This window comes from Capra hircus, chromosome 21 (assembly GCF_001704415.2).
Source record: "Capra hircus breed San Clemente chromosome 21, ASM170441v1, whole genome shotgun sequence".
Lineage (NCBI taxonomy): Eukaryota > Metazoa > Chordata > Mammalia > Artiodactyla > Bovidae > Capra > Capra hircus.
This window is the reverse complement of record NC_030828.1, coordinates 1,488,303-1,503,125: the sequence shown is the minus strand read 5'-3', so window position 1 is coordinate 1,503,125 and position 14,823 is coordinate 1,488,303. Positions and strand designations below refer to the sequence as shown.

The 14,823-nt window shown below is 36.0% G+C and overlaps 1 protein-coding gene across 5 annotated transcripts in view; it reads left to right on the top strand.

Annotated features, from left to right (window-relative positions):
• The window catches only part of UBE3A (ubiquitin protein ligase E3A), a 93,468-nt gene that overhangs the window by 53,208 nt on the left and 25,437 nt on the right, over window positions 1-14,823 (top strand). For all 5 annotated transcript variants that reach the window (XM_018066087.1, XM_018066088.1, XM_018066090.1 and 2 more), the window contains one exon: window positions 9,232-9,536. In XM_018066087.1, coding sequence (XP_017921576.1) covers window positions 9,232-9,536 — 305 coding nt within the window. The remainder of the gene's footprint in view (window positions 1-9,231; window positions 9,537-14,823) is intronic.

Below are 14,823 nucleotides of genomic sequence, written 5' to 3'. Positions count from 1 at the left end.
AGAATATTGGTACCTCTAAAATCTTTCAGGGGGTGCATCTTCTCTGGATTTCTCCTTGTAGTTTCCCAATTGAAAGGGTTTATTATTGGTTGTTTTTTTCAAGAGTGTATAGTCTTTTGCCCTCTCTTGTGTCTTTCTGTCTCACTTACAGTTCTCTGGGTCTACAGCAAGCCAGAGACCTGCCTTTTGTCTTCCCTCGGCATCCAGTGTATTCTGGGTCCAGTTCTCTGAGTTAGGCTAGACAGAAACTAGTCCCTTGTGCAGCCCCTTGAAAAACTGGAATGTTGGATGTAATTCTTCTCTCTGTCTCTTTTTTTTCCGCTTATCAAGGGTGTTGCTGCAAATTAGGCTTTTCATCACTATTGTGAACTGTGCTACTTGGGGAGAGGTTGAGGCAGTTGATATGGAATAACTTTTCTTACACATTTCTGACTGGTTTAGTCTTTGAGTTTGCTGGGGGTACCTGCAGCTTTCTGCAGGTTTTGGAGCTCTCAAAAAAGTTTTGGCATCACATTTAAGTCAGTTTCTGTGGAAGAATCTGTCTGGAGAAGGAAATGGCAACCCACTCTAGTACTCTTGCCTGGAGAATCCCATGGAGGGAGGAGCCTGGTGGGCCCATGGGGTCGCAAAAAGTGGGACACGACTGAGCAACAAACTACTAATCTGTCTGGTGCTTCCTTTTTCTCTATCCTGCTGACTCAGTTCTGGTTAGCTGGTTAGTTTTTTATCTTTTCTCAAATAATTTAGTCATTGTACAGTTCAGTTAATGGAGGAATATACCTATGGGTTCATTTATCATCTATATAAAACTAACTTTGATATATATTAAATAATCTTTAGTATAAATTAAAAGATCTGTCTTAATAATTTTTTCACCCTAACTGAAAGAACTCTAGGTGTTTTCTCAGCAGTGTATATTAAATCTATTAAGTTTTTAAATAACTCCAAGTTTTTCTGAGCTCCCTAACAAAAAGATTATTTTATAGGTGATCCAGCTATTTAGAATTGCAAAATAGTGAGCCAGCCAGATCTTTATCACAGAAATTACAGCATATTGCCTGATCCATGGTAGACATTCAAGTGTATAATCAGTCATGGGACAAGTTTTGTCTTGATTGTCTTTGAATCAGAAACAGAAATCAAAGACCATATTTCATGATCATCACAGAGAATTAGTAGTTGCTCTGCAGTAATGCCAACATGTGCTTTGCATTCCTTTCCCTTTCAGATCTCAGTTGGAGGGAGGTGGATGGATATATTTTATTGTTTGTTTATTATACTTCACTCTAAAATGTCACGCTGTTTAAAAAACCGAAAGGTTTTTTAAGATGAGTAATTTTATATAAGTTTTTTCTACAGTTTCTGTGTATACTGTGTAAGAAACTATTTAGGCAGTGAGATTATAAACCTCAGTAAAAGAGTACTCAGGAGTTATTGTTAAACATATTTCTAAAGTAAAATGTACCAATTTAAGTAAAAATCTTTTGGTGGAAACTATATCGTATTCTGTAGTTAATGGTTCATTGTTTGGATCATGGTAATAATGAGTTCACAATTCAGATAATTTAATAATTCATTTTGGTCCATTGTAACAGACACTACCTTAAATCTGATCATAGCTGTGTCACAGATGTTTTTTCATTGGATCTGTGTCTATAAGGCCTACTAATATCTAGGATAACATTGGTAATTCTTAAAATTTTCTTATGTTAAGTAAAACTTTGGGAAAGGGGATGGCACATTTACAGAGGTAACATTCTAAAAGAAACAAAGGTGTTCTGCTTACTTTGAGGCTAGTAAACAGTGGTTATTAGCTTTATAGACTGATGATACAAGTCTTGGGCCCTTTGTGTTTTATCTCTGACGTCTTGATTCCTCACATCATCATTTGACTTTATTTTCAGTTAAAGTCCTTATACTTAACATTCACATGTTCTTTTGATCTTTGCCTTTTTTATCTCCTTTCATTATTGTATACTTTGTCCACCAGTAGTTTTTACATTGCAGTCACAGTTTCTGATTCTTTTAAGTTCTATCATTCTTTTAAATTTTAATTCCAGTCTTGTTTGCTCATTGTTCACTGATACATCTTCACTTTCTGACAGTTGCTTTTTTTTTTTTTTTTTTTTTTCCCGGTCACACCATGCAGCATGCTGAATCTTAGTTCCACAACCAGGGATCAAATACATGCCCCCTGCATTGGGAGTGTGGAGTCTTAACCACTTAGGGACGTCCTCTGATAGTTGCTGTTTATTTCATCTTCTTTGTTCTTGTATTTATTGTTTATTTTCCAGCTTCCTATTAAGTTCAGTTTAAGATCATTTTCAACTTCCATGCTATATTGCCGACAGTTGTTTCAGTGGTTCTGACTTCAGTGGTTTGCTGTTGGTACAGGAACGTTAGCATACTTTTCTCGTATTTGTTTCCTTACTAGACAAATTAAGTTGTGGTACCTAATGTGATCAGAGTATAACTCTTATTATTACAGGGTTTTTTGAGTTTTTTTGTTTCTGATAAGTACTGGACTGTTCCAGAAACTGAGTCAGCAAATGTGGTATTTGTGTCATTGATGATGATGGTTTTCCTTTTCCTTCATTGATGACTAAAACCATTCCCTCTGCCATTTATTTGATCTGTTCTCTAAAAAAGTTGCAATATGACAACAGTATTTTCCCCACATGATTTATTTTAAATATTTACAAACAAGCAGATAAGTTGATGCCATGTGCCTGTCATCTTTTTGTTGCTCAGCCATGGCTGACTCTTTGCAACCCCATGAACTGCAGCACGCCAGGTTTCCCTGTCCTTTACCATTTCCCAGAGGTTGTTCAAATTCACGTCCATTGAGTCAGTGATGCCATCCAACCATCTCATCCTCTGTCGTCCCCTTCTCCTCCTGCCTTCAGTCTTTTCCAGCATCAGGGTCTTTTCCAGTGAGTCAGTTCTTCACATCAGGTGGCCAAAGTATTGGAGCTTCAGCATCAGTCTTTGCAATGAATATTCAGGACTGATTTCCTTTAGGATTGACTGGTTGGATCTCCTTGCAGTCCTTTCTCCATCACCACAGTTCAAAAGCATCAATTTTTTGTTGCTCAGGTTTCTTTATAGTCCAACTCTCACATCCATACATGACTACTGGAAAAACCATAGCTTTGACTATATGGACCTTTGTTGGCAAAGTAATATCTTTGCTTTTTAATATGCTGTCTAGGTTGGTTATAGCTTTCCTTCCAAGGAGCAAGAGTCTTTCAATTTCATGGCCGCAGTCACCATCTGCAGTGATTTTGGAGCCCAGAAAAATAAAGTCAGCCACTGTTTCCACTGTTTCCCCATCTATTTGCCATGAAGTGATGGGACCAGATGCCATGATCTTAGTGTTTGGAATGTTGAACTTTAAGCCAACTTTTTCACTCTCCTCTTTCACTTTCATCAAGAGGCTCTTTAGTTCCTCTTTGCTTTCTTCCATAAGGGTGGTGTCATCTGCTTATCTGAGGTTATTGATATTTCTTCCTGCAATCTTGTTTCCGGCTTGTGCTTCATCCAGCCCAGCATTTCACATGATGTACTCTGCATATAAGTTAAATAAACATGGTAACAATATACAGTCTTGATGTACTTCTTTGCCTATTTGTAACCAATCTGTTGTTCCCTGTCTGGTTCTAACTGTTGCTTCTTGATGTGCATACAGGTTTCTCAGGAGGCAGGTAAGGTGATCTGCTATTCCCATCTCTCGAAGAATTTTCCACAGTTTGCTGTGATTCACATAGTCAAAGGCTTTAGCATAGTCAGTGAAGCAGAAGTAGATGTTTTTCTGGAACTCTGTTGCTTTTTCTGTGATCCAACAGATGCTGGCAATTGGATCTCTGGTTCCTCTGCGTTTTCTAAATCCAGCTTGAACATCTGCAAGTTCTTGGTTCATGTACTGTTGAAGCCTTGCTTGGAGCATTTTGAGCACTGCTTTGCTAGCATGTGAGATGAGTGTAGTTGTGTGGTAGTTTGAACATTCTTTGGTTTTGCCTTTCTTTGCAATTTGGAATGGAAACTGACCTTTTCCAGTCCCGTGGCCACTGCTGAGTTGTCCAGATTTGCTGGCATGTTGAGTGCAGCATTTTCACAGCATCATCTTTTAGGATTTGAAGTAACTCAGCTGGAATTGCATCACCTCTACTAGATTTTTTCATCTCATTTGTCATCTGGATTCTGCTTTTATTATTTACATTGCTTTGTCACATACCTACCCTTCTACTTTTATTCGTCAATCCATCTTTTTTATCCCCATACATTTCAAAGTCACTGACATCCCTTTCCCTGAAGGTGAAACCATTCTTAAAAAGATTTCTGCCAAGTTTTCTAGAGTAACTTGCCCTCCACATATGATTTATTCCATAGAACATATGATTGATTCCATGTCTTAATGATTCATAGAAATAAAACAAGTCAGTGGAAAGTACTGTTCGTTTTAAATGTGTAAGTAATGTCAAGAGTCACGATCATTGAGAGCACTCTCACTAGATGGTTTCACAGGATTTGATAAGAAAAAGTACCTTTTATAAAAAGTCAGTATGTTATAAAGTACTGGTTTGTTTTTCACATAGAATAAAAGTAAGATAGAAGGAAATTATGGAAAGTAAGCCAGAACCCATCTTGGGATAGTTTTGAATGACCCATAATATGTCACTGAAGGAACCAGTAGGGAAAAGACCTTTCTTCATATCTTTCCTGTTTTCTCATTTTCTTCCTCCTCTTTGTCTCTCTTTGTCCCTTCTTTACCTTTCCTCCTTCCCTTCTTTCTTCACATTTGAGGGAGTTACACATTTTATTGCACTGATTTGCTGATTGAAAAGAGTGAGGAGGCCACGTGATTGGATGGAAGCATCACTGGAGGGCACAGTGTCTAAATTAAGAGTTGGGAAATTGTTTCTGTCACGGCCTGGTGGTATTTATTTTAGGCTCTGCAGGCTAGACTGTACAATCTCTGAAAACTACTCAACTGTGCTGCTTTAGTGTGAAAACAGCAGTAAGCAGCATGTAAATGAATGAGCATGGTTATGTTCTAAGTAAGACTGGATGCTAAAATTTAAATTTCATGTAATTTTTACATGTCGCAAGATATACTACTTTTCTTAACTGACTTTCTCAACCATTTAAAATTTAAGAACAATTCTTAGCCTGCAAAGCTTTTAAAAAAACAGGTAACAGATTGGTCCATGATCTTTGAATTGGTAACTCTTAGTGTACAGGGATTAATCTTGTACAGGTTATTTACCAAAATGTCATTATTAACATACACATTTCCCAATGTCTAGACCTTTTAATATGCTCTTAATTAGATGGGGATACAGAATTGTGTACAGGTAATTCCAGGTGTCAGTGAAGTGAGGGAAGAAGAAAAATATTTGGTATGGTTGATCCCACTGATAACATGGAGATTCTGGCTTGGCCTTTCAGTCTTGTCTCATCAGTCTAGCTGCTGTTTCTAAGTCTTGGGGCAGAGAAGTGGATCAAATAGAGGGGCCTACTCTTAAATCTATTCTTAATGGTATTAAAGGCCCAAGGTTTGGAGTCAAACCTGGGTTCAGATCTCTTATAAGATGTGTGATTAGGTATATAACTCCTCTGAGCATAATATAGACTTTTAGGATGGTAGTAACAATTATAACAAGAACGGTGGCTAACATGTGCTTAAACTGTGTGCTGTGCAGTGTTCTAAGGACTTTTTATATATATAGTAACTCATTTAGTTCTCTCACAGCCATAATAATTCTATATACCATCATTTTTAAGATGAGAAAACTGAGACATAGGAGATTTAAGTAAACGTATTCAGGGTCACATAGTTACTAAGTGGCAGAGCCAGCATGTGAACTTGGACATTCTGGCCTGAGTGTGAGGTTTTAACTTACAGGGTTTACCATCTTCCAAAGTGAGAGTATCTGTAAAATGCCTATTAGGTCTTCAAAAAATAGATATGTTTACTTTGCTGAATAGAGTGCTTGCTACCTGTTCCTCAAGAAGCTTGTATTCTTGTGTGATGCCAGATATTCCATAAATATGAGATTCATATTATGGTTTTTCAGAATGCATTTTACTTTTTTCAGTTACATACTATTTATGGGATTTTTTTTTTCCATAAAAGTTTTTTAGTAAGAATTGGAATTGAAATGTATCACCTTCTGTAAGACAGTATAGTCGACTTAGACTCTGAAGCTGGAAGGTCTCTTGGACTCCTGTTTTTATCCGAGTTGTTCTGCAGTTACCTTTGTGTGACCTTGGATGCATGGTTTGACTCTGTGTCCCTTTTTGGCTGTAGACTGACGATAATCCTCAGAGTCATGGAACTCAGATGAGATAACCTGTGTTATGGTGCCTAGCAGTATGTCCAGTATGTTACCAGCTATTCCATAAATGCTAGTACTTTGCTCACCTCCCTGTTACAGATTTAGAACTGAAAGGAGCCTTAAAGATTGGAAACTGAGGGCCCGATAGTACAGCTACTTTGAGACTTAGAGCCAGTTTTCTGATTTCTCAGTCTTGTTCTGTTTTTGGTGTTCACACTTGTTTATGCATTGCATTCAAAAGCATTATGTATATGACTTTTTTTTTTTTTTTTTTAAAGAACAAAACCCAACATTCTAAAATAGCTAAATTATTTTTGGTATTTTGAACTTTGAAACTAATCTTTTAAAAATCATATTGATAATTTAGTAAACCTGGAAGCCATTCAAATCACATATATGAAGTTTTAAAATCACTAACAGTTCCTCTTTCATATTCATTAATTTTAATAAAGTACTGTTACAGAAAAAATAACTTACAAGCAACATGATAGAATAATTTTAAAAACCCATCCAACAACATTCAGAGAAATGGCTATTAACACTTTGAAATAAAAAAGGCTAATTATGACAGTACTTTGTAACTGACTTTTACAATTAAAAGATCAACTAATGATCTATGCTAAATTCAAATCTTGATAATTTTTATTTGTTCCATTGTGTGGATGGTTATCAGTTCCTTTTAGTAATCTCCTGTTTTTATGGCATGTCAGTTTTTTCCCAGGCTTTATATAAACATCGTATTTTGCAAAACTGCCCTATTTCACCAAAAATGGGATCTTTGGTTCATATGGTTGATCCTCGTATTCATTTTTAAGACTTTTGATGCATGTTAATAATTTTCCGCCAGAAATAAAATTCATATTTGTTTATCTTCTCACTAGGGAAAGCTATTGCATTTTTGAAGAAGCAGCAATGTGTGGCATAAATCTTATAGATCCTTTATATCTCTTTACATGTTGTCATTTTAATATTTAGCACAGTGATATATTTGGAATAATATATTTTAATTTTCAGGAGTGGAGTAATTTATAACTGCATATAATAAGATATCTCAAGTCATGTTCATGCAGTTTTTAAGAGCATTTTGTGGGTTTTTCTTTTTTCCTCTATTTGCATGTAGTGAGTGGTAAATTTGCATGGAACATCTGAAAAACAGAGCGGCAGAATGAATTGAATGTGTTTATTACTGTTTGTCACTTACCTTGATAGTTTAGGGACAAAGTCCTACTTTTGAGACAAAATTGAACTTACTAATGTGTCCCTTATTTGTCTTCTTGTGAGTTGTTCCGTTTCTCATGATTAACAAGATGTATCTCATGATTAACAAGATGTAAACTCTAATACTGTTTGCCATTTAGTCCTACATGTTTGTGAGATAATTGTAAGAACATCTTAAGAATTAAATTAGGTAAATTATTTTTTCTAGTTATGATTATTTGATATTTTTATTCCTACATGTGTATTTGGAACCAAAAGGAATAGCTATGAATTATGGGTTTTTTTAATCAGTAGACTACTCAAAGTTATGGTCATCTTATCACATCAATAGTAGGAGAAGTATATAGATCTTAAGATTTGAATAAACTGTAAAGATAGAAATCTAGTCCAGCTTCTTACTTGACGAAATAACCCCTTCTTCAGTATTCTTGCTGGGCTTCCCTGGGTGGCTCAAATGGTAAAGTTTGCCTGTAATACAGGAGACCCAGGTTAAATCCCTAGATCGGAAATATCCCCTGGAGAAGGAAATGGCAACCCATTCCAGTTTTCTTGCCTGGAGAATTCCATGGACAGAGGAGCCTGGTGGGCTACAGTCTCAGTTCAGTTAGTTCAGTTCAGTCGCTCAGTCGGGTTCAGTGTTTGGTGACTCCATGGACTGCAGCATGCCAGGCCTCCCTGTCCATCACCAGTTCCCAGAGCTGCTCAAACTCAACGTCTGTCAAGTTGGTGATGCCATCCAACCATCTCATCCTCTGTCGTCCCCTTCTCCTCCTGCCTTCAATCTTTCCAAGCACCAGGGTCTTTTCCAATGAGTCGGTTCTGCAGTCTACAGTGAGTCATCCTGCAATGAGTCTGTGAGTTGCAAAGAGTCAGACATTACTAAGGGACTAACACTTTCACTTTCACTGACCTTGCTAGGTCTTCTGGAACAGCAGTAATGAAACATTCATTCACATACATTAAGCTCACAACGTAAGAGGGATATAAGATTTTGCTCTAAAGAGAATTTAAGATATTTGATATTCCCATGGCATAGTATTAATGAGGTATTAATGGTACTATGGTAAGGTTTAATGACACCTTTTGGGTTCAGGGTAGTATGTTTTGAGCCTCTTTCTTGTAATATAATAACAAGCTTGGAATATTTTATTTATAAATATCTTTTTAAATTCTCCATATAGTGAAAGGGGGGAGTCTTTTTTGTTCCACATAGAAGTTCTGTGTTACCTGTCAATCAAGTATTTACAGATGTTGAAACAAAATGGGGATTATAGAAAAGAAAGCTGGAATGGTACTTTGGACTCTTCATTTTCTTAGTGTTAATTTTAAAGTGATAACATACTAAAACTCTTACCCACAAAACTTTTCAGCTATTGTGCTAAACAGTTAAAACACATCAAACAAGCCCCACTCACCAAACCAAAGGAAAGCACAGTCTATGAAAACAGTATTTTGACAAGCATTGATATTCATAGGTCTTAAGAAATAGCTATCAAATATTTCTCCGGATAAAGGTTTTGTGTAAGTAGTGCATCTCCATTTTCTGTACTTCATCTTAATATGCAAGTTTATTACTTCAGTGCCTGACTAACTTTCGCCTTGCTGATGATCTGTTGAGCTTTGTACCTGAGAGCTGTACTAATCACTGTGCTTATCGTTTGAATGTCTGGTACAGGAAGCGAGCAGCTGCAAAACATCTAATAGAACGCTACTACCACCAGTTAACTGAGGGCTGTGGAAATGAGGCCTGCACGAATGAGTTTTGTGCTTCCTGTCCAACTTTTCGTCGTATGGATAACAATGCAGCAGCTATTAAAGCCCTCGAGCTTTATAAGATTAATGCAAAACTCTGTGATCCTCATCCCTCCAAGAAAGGAGCAAGCTCAGCTTACCTTGAAAACTCTAAAGGTGCCTCTAACAACTGCTCTGACATAAAAATGAACAAGAAGGACGGGCAAGGAGCAAGAGATGATTTTAAAGGTAAGCTGTTCTATTTTTAATTGAGAATTTTTGACTGAAAACCAAATTAGAGATTTTCAAAATGTGTGAGGTGTTAACTGTTGTCATTTGCTTAGGACATGTCTATAGTGGAATTGATTTTTATGTGGAAAAGGGCAGACCTAAATAATAATTGAGTTAATGATTTAACTCTTTCACTATTCTTATGGTCTCTAATTAGAAGCAGATTATATTTCCAAAAGTTCCTTTCTTAATGGATTGATTAGAAATATTAAATGTTTTCCACTAGGAAAAACGTATTACATAGTAGTTAATGACACAGACTGGCCATGAAGTCAGTTAGCTTAGACTAGCTGGCTTAAGTATCTGGAATTTATTTTGGAACCTGAACACTATATAGCAGACGGAGCAGAAAGAGGAGCTTCTATTTCTGAAGACACAGCAAATGTTGTAACAATTACCTGAAGAATACTGGTTTTCCTTCTGATCTATTCTTTGCGTATCATGCTCACCTTCTCCCAGGCATTTAGCACACTCATACTGCCAAGAATCATTACCTAACAATGGTAGACTCTACCCAAGCCTTACTTGGCTGTCTAAATAATCCTGTATTCCAAAACTGTTAAATTTTTTTTTCTTTTAATCACCCAAGCTTTCTTTCTCCCAGTGAAGGCAAATCAGTATTAGAAACAAGCTAATTGAATTTCTGAATGAATGACAGCCCTGCCAGAGGTAATTCTGTTTTAAAGAGAAGGCTTTTTGTTTAAGATGTATATAAGTTAAATTTCTATAAAATTTTTAGTACCGTCCGTCATTTGAATCAAGTTTAAATTAATTAGTGAAATGTAGTTGTGTTATAGCCTCTGTTTGTTTCCACAATAAAGTAATTCTTATAACTTTATACAACTTTATTGTGTGAATATTTCTAATTCTATGAATTAGCACACACCCTAGATAAATAAGGGAATGTTATTAATATGTATAATGTAAAAGTAGGGCTTCCCACAGAGCTCAGTCAGTAAAGAATCTGCCTGCAAAGCAGGAGACCCGGATTTGATTCCTGGGTGGGAAAGATCCCCTGGAGAAGGAAATGGCTACCCACTCCAGTATTCTTGCCTGGAGAATCCCATGGACAGAGCAGCCTGGCGGGTTACAGTCTGTGGGGTTGCAAGAGTCAGACACGACTGAGCGACTGAACCACCAGCACATTATGTGCATTTTCCCAGTAAGTGTGTATCACGAGAACAACAGTTACTGTGAATGTAGGGTGTGCTGTCACAGTTGAATGCAGCAAGCCATTGGGGGTTATAATACAGGATGGGTGTACCTATCTTCTTTTTGGCTATGTGCTTTTTCTGGATTAGAGGTACTTACTGAGTGGTTATTCCCAGTCTTCGTGTACTGTTTAAGCTCAAATCTGTATAATTTAGCAGTTTGTTCTTCCAGTCTGCAACACTCTTCTTCCCGCCCCCTTTTTCAGGTAGCATCTGTATTCACTGTCGTATGTTTCCACTAGGAATCATGAATGTATCAACGCCACTAGTACTTTTGAGTGCTAATTATATTTGCTGGCTCTAGTTTCAGTTTTGGATATTGAATAGTCTGCCCTAAACTCTGATTTTGCATGAGAATTTAAGTATAAAATGGTATAGATTAAGAGTATTATTCACATATACATATATCATAAAATATATAGGTATATCATACAAAAATGTCTCAATTATTGTTTTCTCAGTAGAATGCCTCATTTTATGGATACCCAAATGTTAGAATGTTTATATCTCAAAATGCAGTGTCTTTTTAGCTAATTTATACTTATGTCTGAAAGATTCAGCTTAACATTTTAAGCAAAACACTATGTGGATAAAATATTAGTACTTTTTATGTAGAATTAGTAGAATGTCAGAAACACTTGAAGATGTTCTGAAGGGCATGACCTGTTACCAAAAGGGTGTGTGGGTCTAGAACGTTGCTGTCCATAACATAAGCCATGTTTACGGCATGCAAAGTGTTAACAACTTTATGATTTGATGATTAGGAAGCACAGTGTCCTATGTCTTCACTGAATAGTTATTTATAATAGCTACTTACCATGGATTGGTTGCATATTAAGAAATTAGGATTTTTTTGCATTATCTTAAAAGAACCTGTTGTAATTTTTTTCCCATTAAAATAATGGGAAATACGCTCCAGTTAGCAGTTTCACACTTTCCAGGAAGAGATTACTGAAGTTTAGAAGATGCCTATGTGTTTTTAATAGAACAAACCTAAGGATTTTTTCTTAAAGGATTGTGGCCATAAAAGAATTGTGTTGCCAGTCTGATATCAAGGACCGAAGATTAGATTTGTGGTGTGATAAAATGTTGTATTTTGGTGGTTCAGCATTTGGAAGCTGTTCATTCACGAATTATTTGCATTTTAAAATGTCTTTTACTCTAAAGCAAATATAAAAGTAGAGGTAGGAATCATATTAAGAAATTTTATTTGTTGGACAGTACAAGGGTCCATTTGTTATAATGACGATAATTATCTACATCACTAAAATTATGATCTGTGTAAGTGTTTGATGACAAAGCTGTCATTCTTTTGATTAAAGGGATATATTAAGATTTTTGTCAATAACATTGTTTTAACCAATATATTTTCTTAAAGTTAATAGACAAAATATATCACTTGTTCTCTTTGCTATAAACATATCTGAATAATTTATTCAAAATTACGAAAACTATTTGGAGTGCGTCATTTTTATTTCTTCCGCAGTTTGGTAATTTTTACTAGCCAGTATGAAAAGTGGTCTTGACATGTCCCCAGGTGGTGCAGTGGTAGAGCATCTGCCTGCCAGTGCAGAAGACTTAAGGGACATGCGTTGGATCCCTGGGTCAGAAGATCCCCTGGAGTAGGAAGTGGCAATCTATTCCCGTATTCTTGCCTGGAAAGTTTCATGGACAGAGGGGCCTGATGGGCTACTGTCCATGGGTCCCAAAGAGTTGGACACGACTGAGCACAGCACATTGGTTTTTAAATTTGTCAAAGAACAGTTTTATGATGTGCAGATACCTCTATAATCTTTGTTTTCATAATTTGAAATGGTGATACTAGTTAGCTTATTTTATCTACTAATAAAAAGTAAATGATTTTTTTCTACTCAAAATATGAATTAGTCATGTTTGCTTCATTTATCAGGAAAGCAAACCTTCAGAAGTCTACTGATAGACTTCCACTGAGGTCTGCATACGTGTTTCATAAATCGGTACCCCAAGTGCAAGAGGATTGGAATACTAGTGTTTAGTTTTTGCAGTTTCTTTCATAATGGCATGTCATGATGAAGATTGGTGAATGAATTTGGAGTTAGCCAACATAAAGTATCTGCCCGGATGTATTAGAGAGCTGGAGGGAAGAGAGCAGTTTCAGAGGATCACATTTCAGATATGAAGTGATTTTAGTCCTTCTTTTGGAGTTGAGGTAATTACAGTAGAAAATGTAAGTTAATATAGCCATGCAAACTAAATTGATATGTCTCAAGACACAAAAGTCTTGGGGTATTAGCCAGCATTAAACATAGACCTTCTTCTGTTAGTTTAGAATGAGATATTGTGTTTGGTCATTAAATATTTCATATCCTTTTAGTAATTGGTTAATCTTACCTGTCAAACATTTGAGTACTTTGAGTAATGCCAGACATGTTTGATAATAATTAAGGATCAGAGTACACACACACAAATACATGGAACTTTCAGATTTTTTGATTATCTTTTCCCAGAGTATTTATTCTTCTCTTTGCTATTGATTTGTAAAGTGAAATTTGGTTTTTTACTGTTGTAAAGGCTATTTTCACTCACTCCTTTTTGTTTAATGTAGTTATTTGACTATAGCATTGAAACACTTTTGCTTATTGTACTTTCATTTAAAATACATTTATTATTGTACCGCATAATTTGTTCTTAAGTTTTATTTTATTGAAGTACTTATAATATGCAGTAAATTATTGACTATTAAAACATTTTCTTTTATCCCTTGGGGCTTTCCCAGTGGCACAGTAGTAAAGAATCTGCCTGCCAGAGCAGGAGATGTGGGTTCAATCCCTGGGTCAGGGAGAATTTCTGGAGTAGGCAGTAGCAAACCACTCCAGTTTTCTTGCCTGGAAAATTCCATGGACAGAGGCTGATGGCCTACAGCCCATGGGATCACAAAGAGTCAGACATGACTGAGCACACATTGTTTGATATTCATGCAGGTCATAACAGAAAACGCGCTGTTACTGAGGTATATTTCTCAGCTTTGGTAGTGAAAATTTGTAATTATATAGGCTTATTTCAGATAATAGGATGGATTTTTCTGATTTTTTTTTTCTTAGTTGATAATCAATTATGGAATGAGTGCATTATAGTTAATTTTAAAGTTGTTTTTTTTTTTTTTCTTAGTTGAATTTCATGGGAGTTTTATGAGGTGTTAAGTCAACACATTGCTTATTGTATGATGTTCCCAAGCATTGGGGTTTGCTACTTTTTGAGTTTGAATGTTTTACATTGTTTTCCACTTCAGTCACTCAATACCTTCTTTGAAAAGGTCAAACACTATAAAAGCTCAGATTAAGTTGCACAAAATAAACCAGCATTTGAGTGAGATGAGAACTCGGAGTTTTAGAAAATAGTGTGTTAAGATTCATTTTTGTGTGTGGGCTTGTATTTTTTTCTTGAGTAAGAAAAGTGTGAGAGAAGGAACACATGGAGGTTTTCTTTTTCTAACGTATCTCATGCAGTGGCACTCCTCTTAGGTACTCATGCATTCCATAACCTTGCATATTGACTCTGTTCCTCTCAAGGGAATATACATACAGATTTAAACTTTGTCATTAAAGATAACGAGAGTCGTAGGGTTGTCTGTTTTTTCTGAAAGAGGATAATGGCAGATAACAAAAAAGTCTGATAGCAAAAGCTGATAAGTAGGCCTAAGCTACATTATTTAAAGACAGATATGAGAGGGAAGTAAAATGAATTCCAGCAAACTGCAATACACTTTTTCATGTCTGTAACAATCCATTGCTCCAGATATTTTTATCTCAAAAAATCCTTGAAGTGTTCTCTTCTTTTTTATTTCTTTTGTGATTTCATTAGCATTTCACCTTGTTAGCATTATTGTAACTGTGAAAATATGTAGTAAGTTGAATTCAGTCTGGCCATTCATGACCTCCTGTCATTTTTGCCTTAGGATATTATTTCTTGATAGGGAAGAATGGATATAATAGAAAATCTTAATGAACTCCTATGGATTTAAATATTACAAGCTGAAGAAACAGTGGTAACATCAG